The sequence below is a fragment of the Lepidochelys olivacea genome (assembly GCF_965140295.1).
Source record: "Lepidochelys olivacea isolate rLepOli2 genome assembly, chromosome: 5".
Lineage (NCBI taxonomy): Eukaryota > Metazoa > Chordata > Testudines > Cheloniidae > Lepidochelys > Lepidochelys olivacea.
In genome coordinates this window covers 46,167,754-46,188,671 of record NC_140415.1, presented here as the reverse complement: position 1 = coordinate 46,188,671, position 20,918 = coordinate 46,167,754, and the positions used below count along the sequence as shown (strand labels likewise).

Below are 20,918 nucleotides of genomic sequence, written 5' to 3'. Positions count from 1 at the left end.
CTATAGTTCCAGTTGGAGGTCAGAGTGGACTTTGTTGACTTTTAGGCCTAGCGAAGCCAATAGGTGGAATATCAAATGAATTCAGTCAGTTATCTGCTGTGGGGATTTTCCCAAAGCCAGCCAGTTCTTAGATAGGATAAACTTGTTTGTCTCACCTCCAAAGATGTACAGCCAGTTTGATCAGGAATTTGGTGAAGACCCGAGGAGCTGCTGAGAGACTGGAAGGCAGGACTCCTTAGTGCTCATACCAGAAACCATGGGTACTTCCTGTGTACCAGATGGATGGAGATGTGAAAGGATGCATTTTGACCGTTGAGAGTTGTGAGCCATTCCACAGGATCCAGGGAAGGTATCATGGAAATTAGGGGGACAATACAGAATTTAACACAATGAACAAATATGTTGAGACATCAAAGGTCAAGGACGGGTGTTCAATTTCCTTAATTCCAAAGAAGAAAGAAGTGAAACCCTTTCCTTTGAATACTAAAGTGCACTTTTTCCACTGCTCCCAGTTGTAGCAGGGAGTCTACCTATTGTTTCAACCAACTCTCATGAGAGGGGTCCCTGAAAGAAGACAGAAGGGAGCAGGGTTGGAACAGTCTGCAACCGGATGGGATACTTTGGTCCGAGATTATCCCATTCAAGACTCCTCTTGGGGGGAAGTGGGGGAGGCAACAAAGGAAAAAGGGATCTGTAGGTGGTCTGATCAGTCGCTCTATACTCATGTAGAAACTGAAGGGTGTTTTGGGAGGAGAGGGTTTGTTTGTTTTTAAAACCAGCCTGTCCAAGTTACAGGGTGGTCACAGAGGAATTTCTGCTTCTTCCTCAGAGATTCTAATGGTATTTATTAAGACTAGTACTGGGGCAGAGATGTGTGCCTATAGTAGAGCTGCTACCTCTTTTCTCTGCAAGGTGGGGACGCAGAGTCTTAGAAATGTAAAGTCACTTCTATCCTTGAAACTATAAAGAGTTTCAACTGCACTCCTGCTAAATAATTCGGTACCTTCGAAAAGGGAGATCTTCTATTATTATCTTTATCATCTGAGGGATCCTAGATGCTTGTACCTATGAAGAACACCCTATGGCGGCAGCTGACACCATAATCCCTGCCACTGCATTGGAATCTACAAGTGCAGCCTGTACTGAACTTCTTGCACTATGTTTACTTTCTGACATAAAGGTCTTTAAGCTCATCCTGATGGACTTTTGGCAGCTTATCAAGTAGCTTTGAGAACCTATCCCAGAAGAGGAAGCCCTATATACAGAACAAGGCTTGATAGTTGGCCATTCTAATTTGGAGGCTCACAGAAGAAAGGACCTTTATGGCCTAAGAGATTCAGTTTCTTAGGACTCTCCTCACAAGGAGTGGTTCTGGGAGCTCCCTGTTACAACTTCTTGAGCTGCCTATACAACTAAGGACCTTGTGGTCAGGTACTGATAGAAATATTCCAACTTCTTGGCTGGGACCTCCTATCTGCCCTGCTGGAGGTGGCTGGGATACACACTGAGATGTGCCAGATAACTTTTGTGACTTGAGAAGGCCCTTGTTCATAGGCAACACTAGTCTGCCTGGTGTCATTGTGAGAAGTATATCTGTCACAGGGTGGCCCTAGCCCTTTAAGAGGGATCAGGGCCAATGGATTTGTGACTCATCAGTAAGGTTACAATGTCACGGAGAATGTGGAAGTCACGAAATCCGTGACTTCCAGTGAACTCTGTGACATTGGGAACCCCCGCAGCTGACCAACCACCTTGCAGTGTGAAAAACTGCTGATTGTATTTGCTACTTAGGGTGTACTGAGCATACTCATTAACATCTGCTGAAGCCAACAGCGGGGGACCATTGCAAGAGCTCAGCCACCACTGTCCGTGGGGGATCCCCCTGCAACTGGCAGGCCGGCATCGACAGGGACCCTCCTCCCCCCACCACTTGCAGCTGCTCAGCTTCTGTGAGCAGCCAGTACCCTCACCCCGCAGCTGCCTCTGGCGGTGGCAGAGGGACCCTGGAGCTTCTCAGCAGCTGCTGGAAGGGCCATCCCCAGAGCTCCCCAGTGCCAGCAGCGTGAGGACCCCCACACTAACCAGCTGCCACTGCCAGTGGGGACCCCTCAGCTGCCCAGCCACCAGCAATGGCAGCAGAAGCACCCCAGAGCTGCTCAGCAGCTGTGGGGCCTCCCACAGCTCCCCAAACAGCTGCCACCGCTCGCAGGCCCCCCTTCCTCTGCAGCTCCCAGCCGCCTCTGACAGCAGCAGAGGGACTTCTAGCACTACTCAGCAGCTGCTGTAAGGGACCTCCCACCAGCTCTCCAGTTGCTGGCAGAGGGACTCTCCCCAGCTCCAGGGCAAAGCGGATCTTACAGCTCCCAGCTGCAGGCTGGGGGAGGGGGCAGGGTGCTTGACCCTCCTCCCTCCCCATTTCTGAAGTGGTCCAGTGGGTGGTCTCAAGCACAAGTAGCAATGCCGTACCTATTTGCTCTGAGGAAGAGGAAGCAGGAGAGGTTGGGAGAAGCACAGAGGATACCACTGAGTCTTCCTCATTCCTTTTTACTGGACAGTTTAGCACTGGCAGGTTTTAGGTGCGCAGCAGCCATTAGCGTATGTTGATGCGGTAGGCAGTCACATAACCTGGTACAGGGAGCCTCAGTAGCATGCACTATAGCATTGAAAACTGCTATACTGAGAGGCTGCATAGGCCACTGTGCCACGGAATCAGCAGGTGCTTTAATGGCACAGTAACTAGATGAGTGTAATGACACCTCTAATCAGGTCGCTTTCAAGTACTGAACCCAGCATCTCGGAATCTCAAAGATGACCCCTCTACTAATTGGAGCTAAAGGACCAAGTCCATCAGCTATGAGGCAATAACAGACTCAAACCTCTTTGGTATAACCATTAGAGGTGTCCGAAGAGCCACTACTCAATAGTTTATTACACCGATTGGTTCTACCCCACATACATACAGAGGCAAGATCCTTACGTAATGCCATATTACCACAGTAGCTACCTCATCCTACTGCCTGCTGACTAGGCACATACTTTGGTGAGCACTGCCAGGCCTGGGGACTGCTTCAGAACATTCACAGACCTTGTTTAGTTTAAAATGTTTATACTTTTTTTTAATTCCTATTGACCTGTGAACCAGGGCCAGTCTATTGACTCTGGCCGCTAGGCCTTACTGCCCTGCAGACCAGGGTAACCCCATCAACTCTAGTCCTTAGGTCTCACTGCCTTGAGGTAAAGGACAGTCTGAGGGACGGTGTGAACTCACCCCACATTGGATAGGGAACCCCACCCCGCCACAGTTACTAACAGATTATTGACAACTCTGAGCTATACTAATTTAAGTAACACAGTCTGTTGGTCTTAGCTTAATTTTGAATGTTTACTAGTGGTAAAGGGATTCGCTGCTTTTTTTTTCCCCAGTAGCAGAAGCAAGCAACTTAACTTTATTAAATTATAGAATCATAGACTTTAAAGGTCAGAAGGGACCATTAGGATTGTCTAGTCTGACCTCCTGCACAACGCAGGCCATGGAATCTCACCCACAAACTCCTGTAACAAACCCCTAACTTATGCCTCAGCTATTGAAGTCCTCAAATTGTGGTTTAAAGACTTCAAGGTGCAGAGAAATTGTATTAACTATGTTTGTACAGCATCCAGCAAAATGGGTCCCAGAACGTGGCTGGAGCCTCTAGATGCTACAGTAAGACACGTAATTTTTGGTCAGAACTCCCTACAGCCATTTCCCACATCCCTTTTTAAAAATTTACTCCAAGTTCTGGTAGATCTGAATTTCAAGTACGGAATTTATCATTTTCTGTGAGACCTCTTTTGGGAACTTAATATGTGCTCAGTTTATCTTGGCTAAATCAAGATGATTTATTAATTTGAACACCTTTAGCATACAAGATAAATGTAACAGTAAGATAATGGGAAAAAATGGAAGGCAGATAAATCTAATGTTTGCCAAGTGGATGAGGCCCCAATTCCTAATGGACAATATTTTATTTTTAAGTTATGGATACACTGACAAATAGGGAGCAGTGATAAGGGGAGATTACTTACTGTAATTGGAGGTTCTTCAAGATGTGTGGTCCCTGTGTGTATTCCACACATGGGTATGCAGGCATGCCATGCGCTCAAGTCTAATTCTTCAAAGCAGTGTCCATTGACCCATATGTGCACATAGCTCTCCTTGTGCTCCCAATCGAGGGCATAAGGGGGAGGTTGACATTTCTCCAGTTCCCTCTTATCACAATCTTACAGGATCCAAAGCAGAGGGGAAGGAGGGCAGGTAGTGGAATACAGATAGGGACCAGTAAGAATACCATCTTCATAGAGAAGTAGGTCACGGCAATGTTGCCGAAGGTTTGAAGGACAGACCTGTGAATATCGACAGGACAAGGTTCCATTGAGGCGTAGGTTTAATAACCAGTAAAAAGGTCCTAATACGCCTTTCATAAATGGCACGGTAGTCAAGCGTATAAGACAGAATGTCTCTCCACCGGAAGGAGAAAGGCACTGATAGCTGCTATGTGTACCCTAGCAAGGACTGAAATCTAAGCAGAGGAGATGATCTGAATGTCCACAGTATCAGGCATATGGTGGTGGTGGTGGGGGTGATGTATCCGGATCAAAAAACACTGAGATTCAGTCCGGTAGCAGGCTCTAGTAGAATCCATTCTACTTCGGCTAAGCATTTCCTGGACAGAGATAGAGTATGAGTGTTCTATTTCCAATGCCCACCCAAAATTCAGGTTGTGAGATGGAGTGAGCCCAGGTTGTGGTACTTGATTTCCCCAGCACGAGCGGATTCAGATAGGTGGGCACATGAACATCATTAGGAGTTCTGAGAACCAGAACTGTCTGTGCCAGGAGGATGATGGTGGCCCTTTTGTGACACATCTTCAGTAGAAATTGTGGCAGCAGAGAAAGGGAGGAAAGGTATATTTTGAGGCCATCTGTTCAGAGGAGTAGGAGAACAACATCCTGGGAATTGTGGCCTCTAGCTCTTCTGGAGTAATACATGGGGAGCTTCCTGTTGGTCTGAGATGAAAAGGAGAGTACCCCACTGCACAAATATGTTGGTTAGAACTGTGTCGTATATCTCCCATTCATGTCTGTGAAAAAACTTCTGCTTAGCTTGTCTGCCTGTTACACTAATAAAAATGATACCAACAGGATCTTGGGGCAAGAGGGACAAGGCAAATTGCCACATTTATTGTAAATACAACAAAATATTCCTATATGCACTTTTTATATAGATCCATTCACACACACAGACATTCATACACAGGTTCTACATAAAGGTTGTTATAGTTACCAGCCTAGATGTTGCTCATGCCAAGTCACTGGCCAGGTGGCCTGGACACGAGAGTGGAGCCAAGTCGTTGTCAGATGCGCATCTGATGCTCCTGGAGGGTGGTCGTAGAACCAGACTCAAAGAACACAGTCCCTGGACCCAATTTTCATAGGTCTCTGGTTCAATACAAGTCTATGGAAGTTGCTTCATCATGCTGAATTTACAATTGAGATGACCATCAATCAGCTCAATCAGCAGATGGTACATCCATGACAGCTCCATGATGGCTAGATGTTATCTTCTTGTTCTTCCTTGATGCATTTTGGGTGGATTCCAGTTTGCCCTCTGGGGGTCATCCAGTTATCTCCACTTTGCATATTCTTCGGCCCATCAATATCAAGGTTGAAATTCTTAGGATTAGGCTGGCACCATCTACTAACCAATTATTTCCCTGCTTCAGGCTCTCAATTCCATGCGCTCATCATTCATTCTTTTACTTAACAACACAATCTATGACTCTTGATTCATTTAACAAGTTTTATCCCACTATCTATTTTTCCCTCTTTGGATACCAAGATTTACATAGGCATGACAAGGGGCGCCCACTGGGGAAGAGCATCAGGGTGTTGTTTTAAAGAACAGCATTATTTCCTCAAAGTTCTTATCCCTTTCCAGCACAGACTCTTTGTCCTGTACCGGCCTGAAATAATTAGCACTTTGACCTTGCATTTGTTACAGAGTGAAATTCAACAGCATGGAACTGATGTTCATACCTTTTTACAATACCTATATACTCTTTTGTCTATCTTTATTTCTACTACTACATAATTATAATTCTATCATACTTATATAACTTTGAGGGCAATCCAACATGCCAAGGAGTTGTGAATGCCCAAAAGGTAGGCAGCTTATATCATAATGTGGTTTCAAAAACACCAGTTCCAAAGTGTGACAGCTTCCAAGAGGAGGGGACAAGATTTTGCTCCTCCAATTGTTTATATAGACCACTATGGTGATATTGTTTGACGTTATCTGTACATGGAGTGAGCATATAAGGGGAAGGAAGGCCTTACACACTAAGCGGACTGCTCTTAGCTCCTGTAAGTTGGTGCGTAGTTTGGCCTTTCTTGTGGTCCAGGTACCCTGAGCAGTATTGTGATCCAGGTGAGTACCTCACCCTGTAAGCGAGGCAGTCAGGATGGTGGCCTACAGTGTGGTAGGGTTGAAAGGAATCCCTACCATGATCCTGTGTGGATTGGACCACCAACTGAGGGAGATGAGAGCTCTGATAGGAACAGTGACATCAGAGTCACTATGATCTTGCTTGGTAGATAAATCGAATGAAACCAAGCTTATAGGCAGGGCAAGTGGAGTTTGGCAAATGGTGTCACGGAGGTGTATGCAGCCATGTGGCCTAGCAAATAAAGACAGCTTTGTACTATAGTTTGCAGTCTGTGTGTCATGTGAGAGATCAAGCTGCTCATTATGTGAAACTTGCCTGTGGAGAAAAATGCTTGGGGGGGTTGGGAAGGAGAAAGAGTTCAGCTGTGCTCCTATAAAAATTTAACATCCTTTAGGTGATCAAATGGACTTTTCTTCAACCCCTACCGTAACAAGAAGGTGTCCAATAAATTCTGTGAGTGACATGACTTCCCAATGAGATTGGCCCACCTGGAGCTAGTCATCTAGGTATGGAAACACCGTGTAGCCCTGACATCATATCTCGGCAACTACTACTACAGTGAGCATTTTCGTGAATACCTTGGGTGCCATACACGAAAGGGAGGACATGAAACTGGTAATGATCTTGGATGACCATAAAGCATAGGAGTTTCCTGTGAGATACGTGAATATTTATGTGGAAATATGCATCCTTCATGTCGAGAGCCACAAACCACATTCCCTCCTGAAGGGAGGGGATAATCAATGCCAGCATAATCATCCTGAACTTCAGCTTTTGAATAAAGATGTTGAGTTGTCAAAGGTCAAGGATGGCTCTCTACCTGCTGTCTTTTTTGGGGATTAGGAAATATGGGGAGTAGAACCTTATTCCATGGTAGTGAGGCAGGACACATTTTACTGCTCTACAATTTAAGAGGGATTCCACCTCTTGTTGAAGAATCATCTGATCAGAGTGGTCCCTGAGAAGGACTGGGGAGATGGGAAAGAAAGAAACTCTGTAGAGTATCCTAGATGGATAACCTCCAGGACCCAACTCTGTGATGATCTTGTCCTAGGTGTGGGCGAAAAGGATAAGATGACCTCTTGACTTGTCTACGGGAGGCAAAGATTGCAACAATGGTGGTAAGCGAGGCTCAACTTGCATGTGAAAAATGGCCTTTGGCCTGCAGTTGGAAATAAGCAGAAGCTGTGGAAGTAGGAGTCTAGAAACAGGATCTCCGGATCCTCTGCCATTTGCATAGAGGCTCAGGTGGATGTTGGTAATATGGAGTGTGTGCAGGGGGCAGTCGCGGCTTAAAAGGCTGTCTCTGGTGTCTCCTCCTGGGTGCTAGAGTGTAAATCCCCAAGAATCACAGAGTGACTATTGAGTCCTTTAGCAAGTGAAGGGACTTGTCCATTTTTTCATTAAAAAGGTTGGTCTCATCGAAAGGAAGATTTGGGATAGTGTCTTGGACGTCTCTAGGAAAGCCTGATGACTGGAACCACCAGTCCCTTCGCGTGCCCAGCCCTGTGGACAAACTTCTGGATGCAGTATCTGTGGCATCTACCGCTGTTTACAGCTCCACCTTTGTCACTATTTTCCTTTGTCCAGAAAAGATTGGAATTGGGCTCTGTCTTCCATAGTAGTTTGGCTCTGAAGTCCGCATGTCTGACATAGCAAAATACTATTTCAATACCTAACAAAGCTTAGTAATTAGCTATGTAAAACCGCAGACCTGTGGAGGAGGAGACTTTCCTACCTAGGAGATCCAGTCTCTTTGAGCTCTTCTGTTCAGGAGTAGGTTTTTGAAAGTGCAACCTAGTTCTTTCCGTCGCTGCCTGTACCAACAGCGAGTTAGGAGCGCGATGGGAAAACAAAGTCAGCTCCCTTGGCAGGAATAAAGTAGCATCTTATGGCCCTTTTTGGTGCAGGTGCACAAGGTGCAAGTGTGTGCCAAACCACTCTGTCCGAATCTAATATGGCCTTGTTGATTAGAAAGGCTACTCTGGTCAGTCCTTGTGGCTGGAAAATGTTCAAGGTATTGAGGGACCTGGACCTCTTCCAGTGGGATCTGTAGATCATTAGCAACCCTTTGCAATAGCTCCTGGTATTGCCAGTGGTCATCTGGCAGCGATGGCATCATCTGGGGATGATGAGGAAGCCTCCGATTAGTACTATCGGTACCGTTGGAACTGGTTCCGGCGCTTCCTCCTCATACACCAATGAAGCTGGCTGGTGAGAGGGGGAGCAGCGGTATGACTCCTAGGAGCAGTCCAGGTGTCTCCTGCAGCAGTTCCAAAGGCCCCAATGAAGCCAGAAGAAGGGGTCATTGGACTCAGTGGTCCCCAAGGGGTTCGTATCTGGAGCAGTGGTAGGTATAGCCTCTCAAGCGCCTGTCGGGACTTCTGTGCTTTCTCAGAGATAATGATGCCTCCAACTCCTCTGATTCTAATGAAGATTCTGTTGGTAGCGGTAGCACAGTCTGAACTATGGTCCTTCTTCCCAGGGAACGTAACTGCTCCTAAGACAGCTGTAACAATTCCTACTCAGGGGTAAGGACATCCCTCAGGAGGACAGGGTGCAAGAGAAGTGGAGACTGCGGGTAAAGGAGGAATACATCTTCTGGGGGTTACGAAGGTCTCAATACCTCCCGGAGCCCAGGGAGTTCCAGCTGGGACATCTGAAGGACCTGGCTCACCTATCTTCACTAGTCGGTCTTCAGATAATTGAGGCAGTAGACCTTTACTTGTAGATGGGACTGGCAAGTGTCTGTCTTTTCGCTTCGATTCCACTGTCACACCAGAACCAGAGGATCCCTTTTTTTTCATACTTTTCATACAATCTAGGGGCCTTCAGCAGAGCTGATTCTGTGGGTTCCATCTGTGACATCTTACCCAGCCTGGACCAGCTCAGGAAGGAAACGTGTTTCTTATGGACAGTCCTCTACAGGGATCCATCCTCACACCCATGAGAGTTCCCCTTACTCTCATGGGGAGTCCTGCAGAAGGACTCTTTCCACTTTGGTGGTAAAGACTTTGCTCAAGGCTCGAGCTTACAGGGGTGCTGCTCGTTGATTGAGGCTGATGTATATGGTGGTCTCCAGAGCCCAGGTGAGAGCAAGGCCTCATAGCCTCCTCCATCAGAAACTTGCTAAGACAGAGCTCTTGTACCTTTCTAATTATTGCACCGTGCGGATATATGTGCTTCTCTTAGGCAGTACAGGCACTGTTGATGCTCATCACTACAGAGAAGAGTGAGGACAGGAGATGCACTTCTGAATCTCGAGACTTTGGGCACTGTCCCAGGAAGGATTGCCCCTGGAATGGGGGACTATGGGGGAAGACTTATCCTACACTAACGGTAACCTTATGCGAACTAAAACTACTAAACTAGATATAAGAACTATTTAGAACGAGTTTACTATGCAGGTTACGCACTGAAGGTGGACACAATTTCAACTCAGACCACGCAGCAGTAAAGACCTGCACCACCCCTTATACCCTTGGTCGGGAGCACAAGGAGAGCTACTGAACATGTGCGGGTCAATGAACACAGCTTTGAAGAATTTCCAGGGGGCTCCAGATGTGGAGGGGGCGTGGTGGAGGGATCCCTGTACTGGGAGCTTCTCCCCTTGTCCACCCAACTCCCCTGTATCCAAACCCCCCTCACCTCCCACCTCCCCCATGGTGCTGAACTTCCTGTAGCCAGGGGAAGTTTCTGGTTTCAGAGTAGCAGCCGTGTTAGTCTGTGTTCGCAAAAAGAAAAGGAGTACTTGTGGCATCTTAGAGACTAACCAATTTATTTGAGCATAAGCTTTCGTGAGCTACAGCTCACTTCATCAGATGCATTCCTATGAATTCTTATGCTCAAATAAATTCGTTGTCTCTAAGGTGTCACAAGTACTCCTTTTCTTTTTGGGACATTTCTGGGGATTCATCTGACCCAGCCCCAGCTGCTCCATGCAGGGAAGAGGGAGGGGGAGGAGGAACTCTGTCACAACTGGGTGGGGGGGGGGTAGAGGGAGGATGGAGACTAACATCCCTGTGCAGCCGGGGCATTCCCAGACCGCCCCTCCCCCCAGTGATTTACCTCTCCCATCAGATGCCCAAACAGACATGACTGAGCTGCGGAGCAGGGGTGATAAGTATGGGTGCGACTTGTCTTCGCTTCCCCACAAAAACCATTTTCTGCAAGGGGGGTGGGAGCATTTTTATGTTGAGCCACAGTGGCGCAGAATTTCCCTAGGATAGCTTTTCAACATTTATGGTAAAAGACTACTTACCTATACAGTTTTTGGATTGCATGGGCTGCATTTTTTCTAACATAAGGAGATAAATCAGCAGAAGCTTCTTTAATAGCAAGCATCATAATAGGAACAATAATTGGCACACGGATACTAGATAAAACTCTCAAAGCACTTGCACGGATTAACTGATTAGGATCCTAAAAAGAACAGAAACAAAACAATATAAGTAATACTGCAGAAATTTATCATTATTAAAACATGCAATGAATACTGCAATGACTGAGGACATATTAAGCCACGTGAATGCCATTTTTTTATTTTACTGTTATTAGTCTGGCTTTAATTTCAGGTTCACTTTGCTATTGTGCAAATTTATGTGGAACTTGACACCAGAGAAAGTTTCAACAATCTGAAAAATACTGCATATATTATGAGGAGCTGCCAAACATAACACCACATTAACAAGTTTTATTTATGCAAATGAAAACAGGAAAAATGAAGGAGAAGGAAGAAGAGGGAGAGAGAACTGTTATAAAAAAATAATAAATTTTTCTATTTATAATTTTAAAGTCTTCCACAAATTCAGGCATTTTGAAAGTTGTACAACCCAGATCAATCTTAATATTACATACAGCTTCCCCATACATCAAGACTGTAAAATAGAAAAATAAATTAAACATGAATGCTGCAACAAAAAAGATGCCTTTTCTAACATCTTCGCCTTTTCACCAATAAATCCTGTTTAATCATTTTTTGTTTTTTTTCCAAAAAAACAATGACATGCCCTTCTCCTACAGTCAGTGGGGATGAATCTTGAACAGACTACAGGGGTGTACGTAGTACATCATTCCCACCTCTCACTTCTCTGGGAGGCACTCAAGTATCAAGACCCCATCCCCCTTGGGAGCTGCACAGGAGTCAGGCTGCTGCAGTGAGGACTACACATCCTGTTTCTCCGCACTCCTGTCCATGTGGCCCTCCTGCCAGTGGCAAGCTCTGAAAGCCATGCTGGGGGCACCACAGGGCAGTGGAGGCTTCTGCTGCCCCACCTGAAGCTGCCAGGTACAAATGAACGACTGGGAAGTGTGGGAAACATTGCTCACTCAATTTAACAGGGTATCTGGATGATCCAACTGGACACTGGGAACAAAGCTTCAGGTACAATCCAAAGCAAAAAAAACTCCATTGACCCCCAGACCTTTCAGGATTTAAGAGGCCAGTTCAGTGGAAATTGCAAAATTTAGAGTTAAGGAAAGATTCCAGCGTGTCCAGCCCATCCTTGAGTATCAAATGATAAGACATGTAGTATATCTCTGGTACACCCTGGATTGGCTTCATCCACAATCCCAGGGTACCTCATGTGCCTGACTTTATGTTGCAGGATAACAGGACTTGCTGAGGTTCTTATTAAGGAAGCTCTTGGAGGGTTGGTTCAGACACAAACACAGTAGATGTAGGGGAGACAGGCACCCAATAACTGTACTGGGTTTACTGTTCAAATATTTCAGAATATGCAGTTCGGGGGGGGGGGGCAGGCAGCTTCATTCAAAACAGCATTTGTTGTGGCTTCTCTAGCTTTCAGGAGTAGCAAGGTGGTGCCACAGGCAGCAAAGAACTGTTCTAGGTGTGCACTGAATGTACAATTTAAGAAAGGATCAGTGTCTTTAAAATACAGGTATTCAAAAAGTGAATAAGTAGGAAAAGGGATTATGGTTGAATTAAGGGAATTCACAGATTAACAGTTATGTCTTGTGAAGGTAGTCAAAGGATTTTTAGGAATAGGGGACTTGGAGCCAGGACCACTATTCTTACATAGGAATGGAGCTGCCTCACCCAGTATAAATTCACAGCAGTCATAAGAAAGCTGTCATAGGCCTCAATCCTAAAAATTTTGGTACACGTTCCTTTAGGTTTGGAGTAGTAGTGTCTGCAGCACCAGGTCTGACTTTCAGCAGGTCCAGGCAATTGGGCACTGGCAATCAGAATGCTACAGGACCTATGTTCATCCTAATGTTGGGTTGCTGGGAGATGCTGGGAGACCACACCAACCCCGTCTAACATTTGCGCTTGCAGGAGACATTGAAAAAAGAGTCAATATCTGGATCTGTGGGCACACTATCGTGCATTAGACCAACAAGAAGGCTGCCAGATCAGCAGTTTATTTTCCAAGGCTGAAGCCATATGCCTTCAAGGATACAGCGAAAGGGTCATGTTATGGGATCAGATCATGCCCCTTCTGCACTCACTGATGCTTGAAAGGCAGCCATCAAATGCTGTGATTACTCACCTTGGTGTAGCCCACAGAGCTAGCTTAGCATTTTATTTTACTTAGCAGTAAAATAAGGAACCTACAGACCTGTATTCTCTGAGACATTGGCTTAAGCAGGTTAGCATAAGTGAAGCATAGGTCTATGACCTTTAGCACAGACAAAATGGCCCAACAGTTAATGTAGATTTTGGGGAACCAGAAATAGCTTCCTTGAGAGGGGATTTGGTACATAACCATAGGAATACTGAATTGATACTAGGCTTTCAATAAAGTCATTGGTAGATGTTTAACCAAAAACTTGCTTTTGCAATAGTTAACATATATGATGAGTTAAGAGGCATTCATATGTTAACCTATAGGATTCATAAGAGGCATTCATATGTTACTCTATAGAATGCAGGCACCAAATATTAGTAGGGTGAGAAAGTTAGATATGGACACAGGAGGCTGGGCATCTGAATTATTATTCATGACACTCCCTATAACAAGTCAGGCTACCAGGTAGGAGAGGGCAAGCTTTTCATCAATGACCCTTAAGCTCTTCGCTGTCATTCTCCTTCACCGACCTTCAGGCATTGGTGTCTGCACCATCAGACTCATTTGGCATGCAAGGAACAGGGCTGGTCCTTTGTCTCTTACCACCAAGGTCCCCAAGGAAAAGCGAGAGTATAAGTGTATATGAGTATATGCAAAGAATGACACCAAAAATAACCCTAATATTATATTATTGCTATTTGTTTGGGTGGTTTGGAGCTTGCTTGTCTTTACAGATTATGTTACCAAAATTGGCTAAGGCTTTGCTTTGCCCGCAGTGCGAGTGTCTTTGCTATACACAACAGGGTTCCCCATGGGACACTGAATTTCTTAATTTTAATTCTGTTGTATCTGATTCTGGTACTAGAACCCTCTAACCTGCCGCCCCACTCCCCCGGCTTATTACATTAGTATTAATTGGAAGCCAATACAATTATTAACCATTGAAAAAAGTCAGGGCACATTAGAGAAAATTACTTCTGGGCTTGTAACAAACTGAATTTAAATATTCGGATCCAGAGGGACGTGGAGTTGATTAGGCAGTTGTGGCCACACACACTACGGTTTGGTCAGAGATGCTCACAAGGCAAGTTTGGCAGGGAGCCATTGAGCCAGCCCACGTCAACAGGGCTCCAAAAAAATTTGAACATGAAGTGACCAGGGTAATTTTTGGGGTTAGTGGTTCAGTAATCACACAAAGGGACAGCCAATTCTCTAGGCCCGATGTGTTGTGTGGTGTTTTTTTTTTTTTTTTTTTTTTTTAGGGACAACTGAATCCATCTGTTGGATGCAGGGCCCAACATTTGGCTCCACGACCTTCGGGAATGGATCAGGCAGGAAATAGCTACAGGGCAGCATGGGTGGGGGGTGCAAACATACTAAATGTGGCACTCCCAGTAGCCACTGTACAGTGTGGATAAGACTAAAAAGTGACCAGCTCCCAGAGGTAAATTAGACCTGGGATTTTGCTGGCAGTCCTTTTGCCTATGGGAAAAAGGAGAGACCTGAAAAATCCTTCCTTCGTGCCAGTACACAGTGGGAGGTGGAAGGACTCATAAGTGAGCTGAGTTCTAGGAGTCAACCCTGAGTAATTTGCTGCATGATGGGAGTTCTGAACACTGCAATGGACCCAGTTAAATGCTAATTAAATACAGGGAACATAATACCCCTCCCAGCATTAAGGTTGCAACCTGCTGTTTAAAATCCATCCTCAATGTTTGTTGATCAGTTGCCTGTGTCCCCTGATCAATGGAATTTGATAAGAATGTACGTGACATTTTAAAACTAAGTTTTTTGAGGTTGGTTTTGTTTTGCTTTTTTGAGGGGGAGGAGGACTGAACCGGGGTGGGGGGCTAGCTTGATTGTCCAGCAGTAGCATAGACTATTTGCATTTGGGAGCACCAATATTAATTTGTACCTTCACTCCTGGTTTGAGAACATTGGGAAAGCAACTTTTAGCCCCGATGAATGACACTTTGCCTGTAATAAACTTTCTGATTAACTCAATAACAATATAGACTGGATCCATAAGGAGTCATATGCTGCTCTTCTTGGCCAGATGCACAGGTAAACAGAATGTCAAATCTGTCAGTAAGGGGGCAAAAAATCATCAGGCCCCCAAAATAGGCTTCTGTGAAGGAAGAAAAGTAATTCTCTTTAACGTGTATGCCACATGCCAAGACCTCTGCACTAAAATATCTTTCTAAATCTTTGCCACCCTATTTCAGAGGTGGTTCTAAGTTTTAGTTATCTGATCCCATTTTCCCATTCCCTCCTACCCCATGATTTTAACTTAGAGTTGAAGAAGTATAACAATATTAGTCCCACTGGCTCTTACTACTAGGACTAATATGGGTGACAGCCCAGAATTTTCTTTAGGGGATTTACTTTATTTAATCTATTTTAGGATTTTATGCTGCTACCCCCAAAAGCAATCCAAACACCTTCCATGTAAAACCGGTTAGCAGAAGTTTACTTAAGGGAAACTCTGGCTCTCCTCATTTTTCAGGGTATCAGGTGTCAGTACAGACCCTGTGACACTGCTGGAACAGAGGAAGAGCAGGCAAAGATATGTATTTTAAGTACGTAGGTTTCAAAAAAAAAGTTTACATTTTTAAGTGAAGTATTTTTCTTCCTGTTTCTAACCACTACTTAAAAGTTTTTTAAATATTGTTTTTGTTACTTCCAACCATGCAATTTAGTTGCTAGTTACTGTATTTAACACCTTTAAAAAAAAAAAAGCATAAAAGTCAGGTGCAAGTCACACGGAATCAATTTAAACTCAGATATTTATTAACTGCAGCATACAGTGTTTTCTATATCTGGAGAACAATTGAAGATACCTATATTTTTGACAGCACATCAGGGCAATTAACTATATTTACTCACCTTCAGAGCTCGCTGAAAAGTGCTGATGGACAACAACGCCAGGTCCTGCTGCTCCTCTGCATAGCGCATCAGATAAACGTACACCAGTTTTTTTATCTAAAAAAACAGAATATAGCATCAGAGAATTTAAGAATTCTACATGACCACATAGAAATCTAAACTACATTTGTTACTTGAAAGGCAAAACAGAGTTGCCAAGGGGAGGAATTGGCAATCCAAATTTTGTATTTATGATTAAAAGCATTCCTGAATAATCACATGCTCAGTGCCTCAGGAAGAAGGGTCATTCAAAACTTCCTAAATTACAATAAATCAAGAATTCCTGATGTCATGCAATAAGATAGCAAGAAAAATCAGATCTACCTTTGTCCTACACTACAGGTATTTGAAAAGTACTCCTAACTGTTGATCTACCACAAGGGATGCAAAATTAAAAGCATTTTAAAAGCTTAGAACAGTGGACCCCAAACTGCTAAGTGCCCCCCTTGGGGGGCATGGAGGAAGGTTCATGAGAGGTATGGGGGGGCCCCCACAGGCCAGCGCCCACAGGGGGCGAGAGCACCACCTAGCCATGCTCTACTCCAGCCCCACCCCTGGACCTGGCTCCCAGCCCCACTCCCGGGGGGATTGGGGCAAACAGATTCCATTACTTGTAAGGAGGAACACAAAATAAAAAGTTTGGGGACCACTGCCTTAGAATGAATAATTTCCTTAGTACTCAATTTAATTCAGACAGACAATTGTCCCACTTTCAGTTTATATAAGTTACACTACAACTTGCCCCACAGCAAAGCCTCTGTATGTCACGTAAGCACAGAATACATTTTTTTATGTTTGTGTTATAAAATGACTATAGGGGTTTATAATGGAAACTCTGAAAGACACTTTACTACAGCTGTGCTATAATTACTGTCACTACTGGAAAAAAGATTTGTGCCAGTTCTGGCAAAAAGCATAATATTAAATCACAGAAGGTACAAAACACTAAGTTATTTGTTGTTCTGCTACAGACAAGTGGCAATCAACATTGACCACAAGAGGCCTATGCAATGAATGACTGCAGGTGTGCAGAGAAAACCTCCTTTCTTTGAAACCACTCTGTGATTAGAAATAGGAGTTCTTAGTGCTTCTTGTCTACACTATTCTTTCATCATTTACCTTCATTCAATGTTACAACAATCCTTTCTGTAAAACTAATAACAAGGCCCCATTAGGCTTGAGGAACACAGACAGATCTCTTTAATTAGTTTATCCATAAAAGTACAGCAAACTCCATGAGTTATTGAATAAGACTTTGATTATTTTTGTTCTATACTGCCAGTTAGGTCACTTTTTGCATCTTTTGACATCTAATGCCATGACGCATGTAACAGGGCAGCACGTACTTGTAAAAATGAAATTTACAAGATACTTTTGTAACAATAAAGTGCCCTTCAATTCTCTTAAGAGAAATAAACATGCTCTAATGCTTTTACTTCATATTAGAGTATGAAGTATGGATCAAAAATTTAGGAGCATGTTTAGACAGGAAAGACATCTATGGAATAAGAAACCATTTTATAAAACCAACTAAAACATTTAAGATTACATGACGAGGACAAGTACATATATTTTTCCCCCTATATACAATGGTTACAGATGAACAAAATTTGGTTATTGCTTTAGGGAATCAATCAAGATCAATATTCTAAAAGTTTGACCTAATCTATTTCAAATAGATACCAACAGAGTCAGAAATAATTTTGAGAATTCAGTTAATAGAAAGATAGAAGACAACCAAAGGGCAGGGTTATTCACCTTGTGCAATAACTGAGGTTCTTCAAGATGTGTCCCCCTGTGGGTGCTCCACTTTAGGTGTTTGAGCGCTCCTGTGCTTGTAATTGGAGATCTGTAGTAGAAGTACATTTAGATGCTTCCAATAAGGGGATCTTAAACCCATGTCAGGAGGCTAAACTAAATGACATCAGTTATGGGTCAAGAACACGAACTGTAGCTGAGAAAAATGACCTTCACTCTGGAAAATTGGAATTTCTGCTTTTTAAATGGGCTGTAACTAACAAACTATGACTACCTGGTACTATGCACAATCCTTCACGGTTTACAGAGATAGTAACCAGTTAACTTACATATTCACCTTTACCAGGCTGAATATCACAGCACACTGGTAGATTGAAGAATTACCTAACTTCAAAGTTAGCTATCATCCACGGAAACCTAATGTGGAGGTAGATACTCGATCCAGAATGCCTCCTGATATGGAAAAACAAATTGCCAAAATATTCAGAAGACGCAAATAAAGATGATGTTTAGGCTGTCTGACAGTCCTTGTATATACAAAGAGACAGCAAAGTATCTTGGTTACCAGCTGTTACTGCTAATTCTTTAGTAGTAGAAGACTTCACCACGGGTTATATCCCCCAAAAAGTCTATTCCATTAGAAGACGTTTTGGCAACTCAGAAGGAAGATTTAGCAGTTGCTAAAATTCTTCATTATAAGTCCTTGGGACACAAACTGAATAACCAAGAACACAAGAGCATGTGGTAAGGTCCACTTCCCTGATGCATGAATGGTATTGGTTGCATTTGGCTACAAATGGAATACTTTATTAGAAAACCAAGTTATGAAATCAACTGGTACTACCTGAAAAATACACCTTTAAAATCCCTCCTGGCCAGAGGAAAAACCCTTTCACCTGTAAAGGGTTAAGAAGCTAGGATAACCTCGCTGGCACCTGACCAAAATGACCAATGAGGAGACAAGATACTTTAAAAGCTGGGGGGGGAGGGGAAGAGGGGCGAGAAACAAAGGATCTCTCTGTCTGTGTGATGCTTTTGCCGGGAACAGAAAAGAAATGGAGTCTTAGAATTTAGTAAGTAATCAAGCTAGATATGCGTTAGATTCTGTTTTGTTTAAATGGCTGATAAAATAATCTGTGCTGAATGGAATGTATATTCCTGTTTTTGTGTCTTTTTGTAACTTAAGGTTTTGCCTAGAGGGATTCTTTATGTTTTGAATCTGATTACCCTGTAAGGTATTTACCATCCTGATGTTACAGAGGTGATTCTTTTACTTTTTTTCTTCAAACTAAAATTCTTCTTTTAAGAACCTGATTGCTTTTTCATTCTTCTTAAAATCCAAGGATTTGGGTCTGTGTTCACCTACACAAATTGGTGAGGATTTTTATCAAGCCTTCCCCAGGAAAGGTGGTGTAGGGTTTGGGAAGATTTTGGCAGGAAAGATGTTTCCAAGCGGGCTCTTTCCTGGTTATATATTTGTTAGACACTTGGTGGTGGCAGCAATAAAGTCCAAGGGCAAAAGGTAAAATAGTTTGTACCTTGGGGAAGTTTTAACCTAAGCTGGTAAAAATAAGCTTAGGGGCTTTTCATGCAGGTCCCCACATCTGTACCCTAGAGTTCAGAGTGGGGAAGGAACCTTGACAATCAAGGACCACAGGAAGAGATGGAACTCTTAGCAGCAGAGTGAGTAATCAGTCATGCAAAAGGTATTGGTTTTATTGGCCAGCGATGAAGGAGAACACTGAACATTACATAACTAGAGTCTGGTACATGTGCCAAGCAAAACAAACCTCACCAACCTACCAGAGCTCCATCTAACTGAACATAATAACACAGTCAATAGATTTTGTGCATATAGTCAGAAGTAAAGGAGGATATGAATACATCTTAGTCATAAAAAGAAAAGGAATACTTGTGGCACCTTAGAGACTAACAAATTTATTTGAACATAAGCTTTCGTGAGCTACAGCTCACTTCATCGGATGCATGCAGTGGAAAATACAGTGGGGAGATTTTATATACATGGAGAACATGAAACAATGGGTGTTACCATACACACTGTAACAAGACTGATCAGGTAAGGTGAGCTATTACCAACAGGAGAGGGGGAAAAAAACCTTTTGTAGTGATAACCAAGGTGGGCCATTTCCAGCAGTTGACAAGAACGTCTGAGGAACAGTAAGGGGGGGAAATAAACATGGGGAAATAATTTTACTTTGTGTAATGACACATCCACTCCCAGTCTTTATTCAAGCCTAATTTAATGGTGTCCAGTTTGCAAATTAATTCCAATTCAGCAGTCTCTCGTTGGCATCTGTTTTTGAAGCTTTTCTGTTGTAATATTGCGACTTTTAGACTTTCTGGTCTGTAATCGAGTGACCTGAGAGATTTAAGTGTTCTCTGACTGGTTTTTGAATGCTATAATTCCTAACGTCTGATTTGTGCCCATTTATTCTTTTACATAGAGACTGCCCGGTTTGGCCAATGTACATGGCAGAGGGGCATTGCTAGCACATGATGGCATATATCACATTGGTAGATGTGCAGGTGAAGGAGCCTCTGATAGCGTGGCTGATGTGTCCCTATGAACAGATAGGCCCTATGATGGTGACCCCTGAATAGATATGTGGACACAGTTGGCAATGGGCTTTGTTGCAAGGATAGGTTCCTGGGTTAGTGTTTTTGTTGTGTTTTGTGTGGTTGCTGGTAAGTATTTGCTTCAGGTTGGGGGCTGTCTGTAAGCAAGGACTGGCCTGTCTCCCGAGATCTGTAAGAGTGATGGGTCGTCCTTCAGGATAGGTTGTAGATACTTGATGATGCGCGGGAGAAGTTTTAGTTGGGGACTGAAGGTGATGGCTAGTGGCATTCTGTTATTTTCTTTGTTGGGCCTGTCCTGTAGTAGGTAACTTCTGGGTACTCTTCTGGCTCTGTCAAACTGTTTCTTCTCTTCAGCAGGTGAGTATTGTAGTTATAAGAATGCTTGATAGAGATCTCGTAGGTGTTTGTCTCTGTCTGAGGGGTTGGAGCAAATGCAGTTGTATTGTACAGCTTGGCTGTAGACAATGGATTGTGTGGTGTGGTCTGGATGAAAGCTAGAGGCATGCAGGTAGGAATAGCGGTCAGTAGGTTTCCAGTATAGGGTGATGTTTATGTGACCATCGCTTATTAGCACTGTAGTGTCCAGGAAGTGGATCTCTTGTGTGGACTGGTCCAGGCTGAG

General features: G+C 43.8%; 1 protein-coding gene across 3 annotated transcripts in view; it reads right to left on the bottom strand.

Annotated features, from left to right (window-relative positions):
* AP3B1 (adaptor related protein complex 3 subunit beta 1) overlaps positions 1 to 20,918 on the bottom strand; it is a 343,754-nt gene that overhangs the window by 246,408 nt on the left and 76,428 nt on the right. For all 3 annotated transcript variants that reach the window (XM_084629231.1, XM_084629233.1, XM_084629232.1), the window contains exons 4-5: positions 15,902 to 15,997; positions 10,747 to 10,907 (exon numbers count right to left, since the gene is read on the bottom strand). In XM_084629231.1, coding sequence (XP_084485357.1) covers positions 10,747 to 10,907; positions 15,902 to 15,997 — 257 coding nt within the window. The remainder of the gene's footprint in view (positions 1 to 10,746; positions 10,908 to 15,901; positions 15,998 to 20,918) is intronic.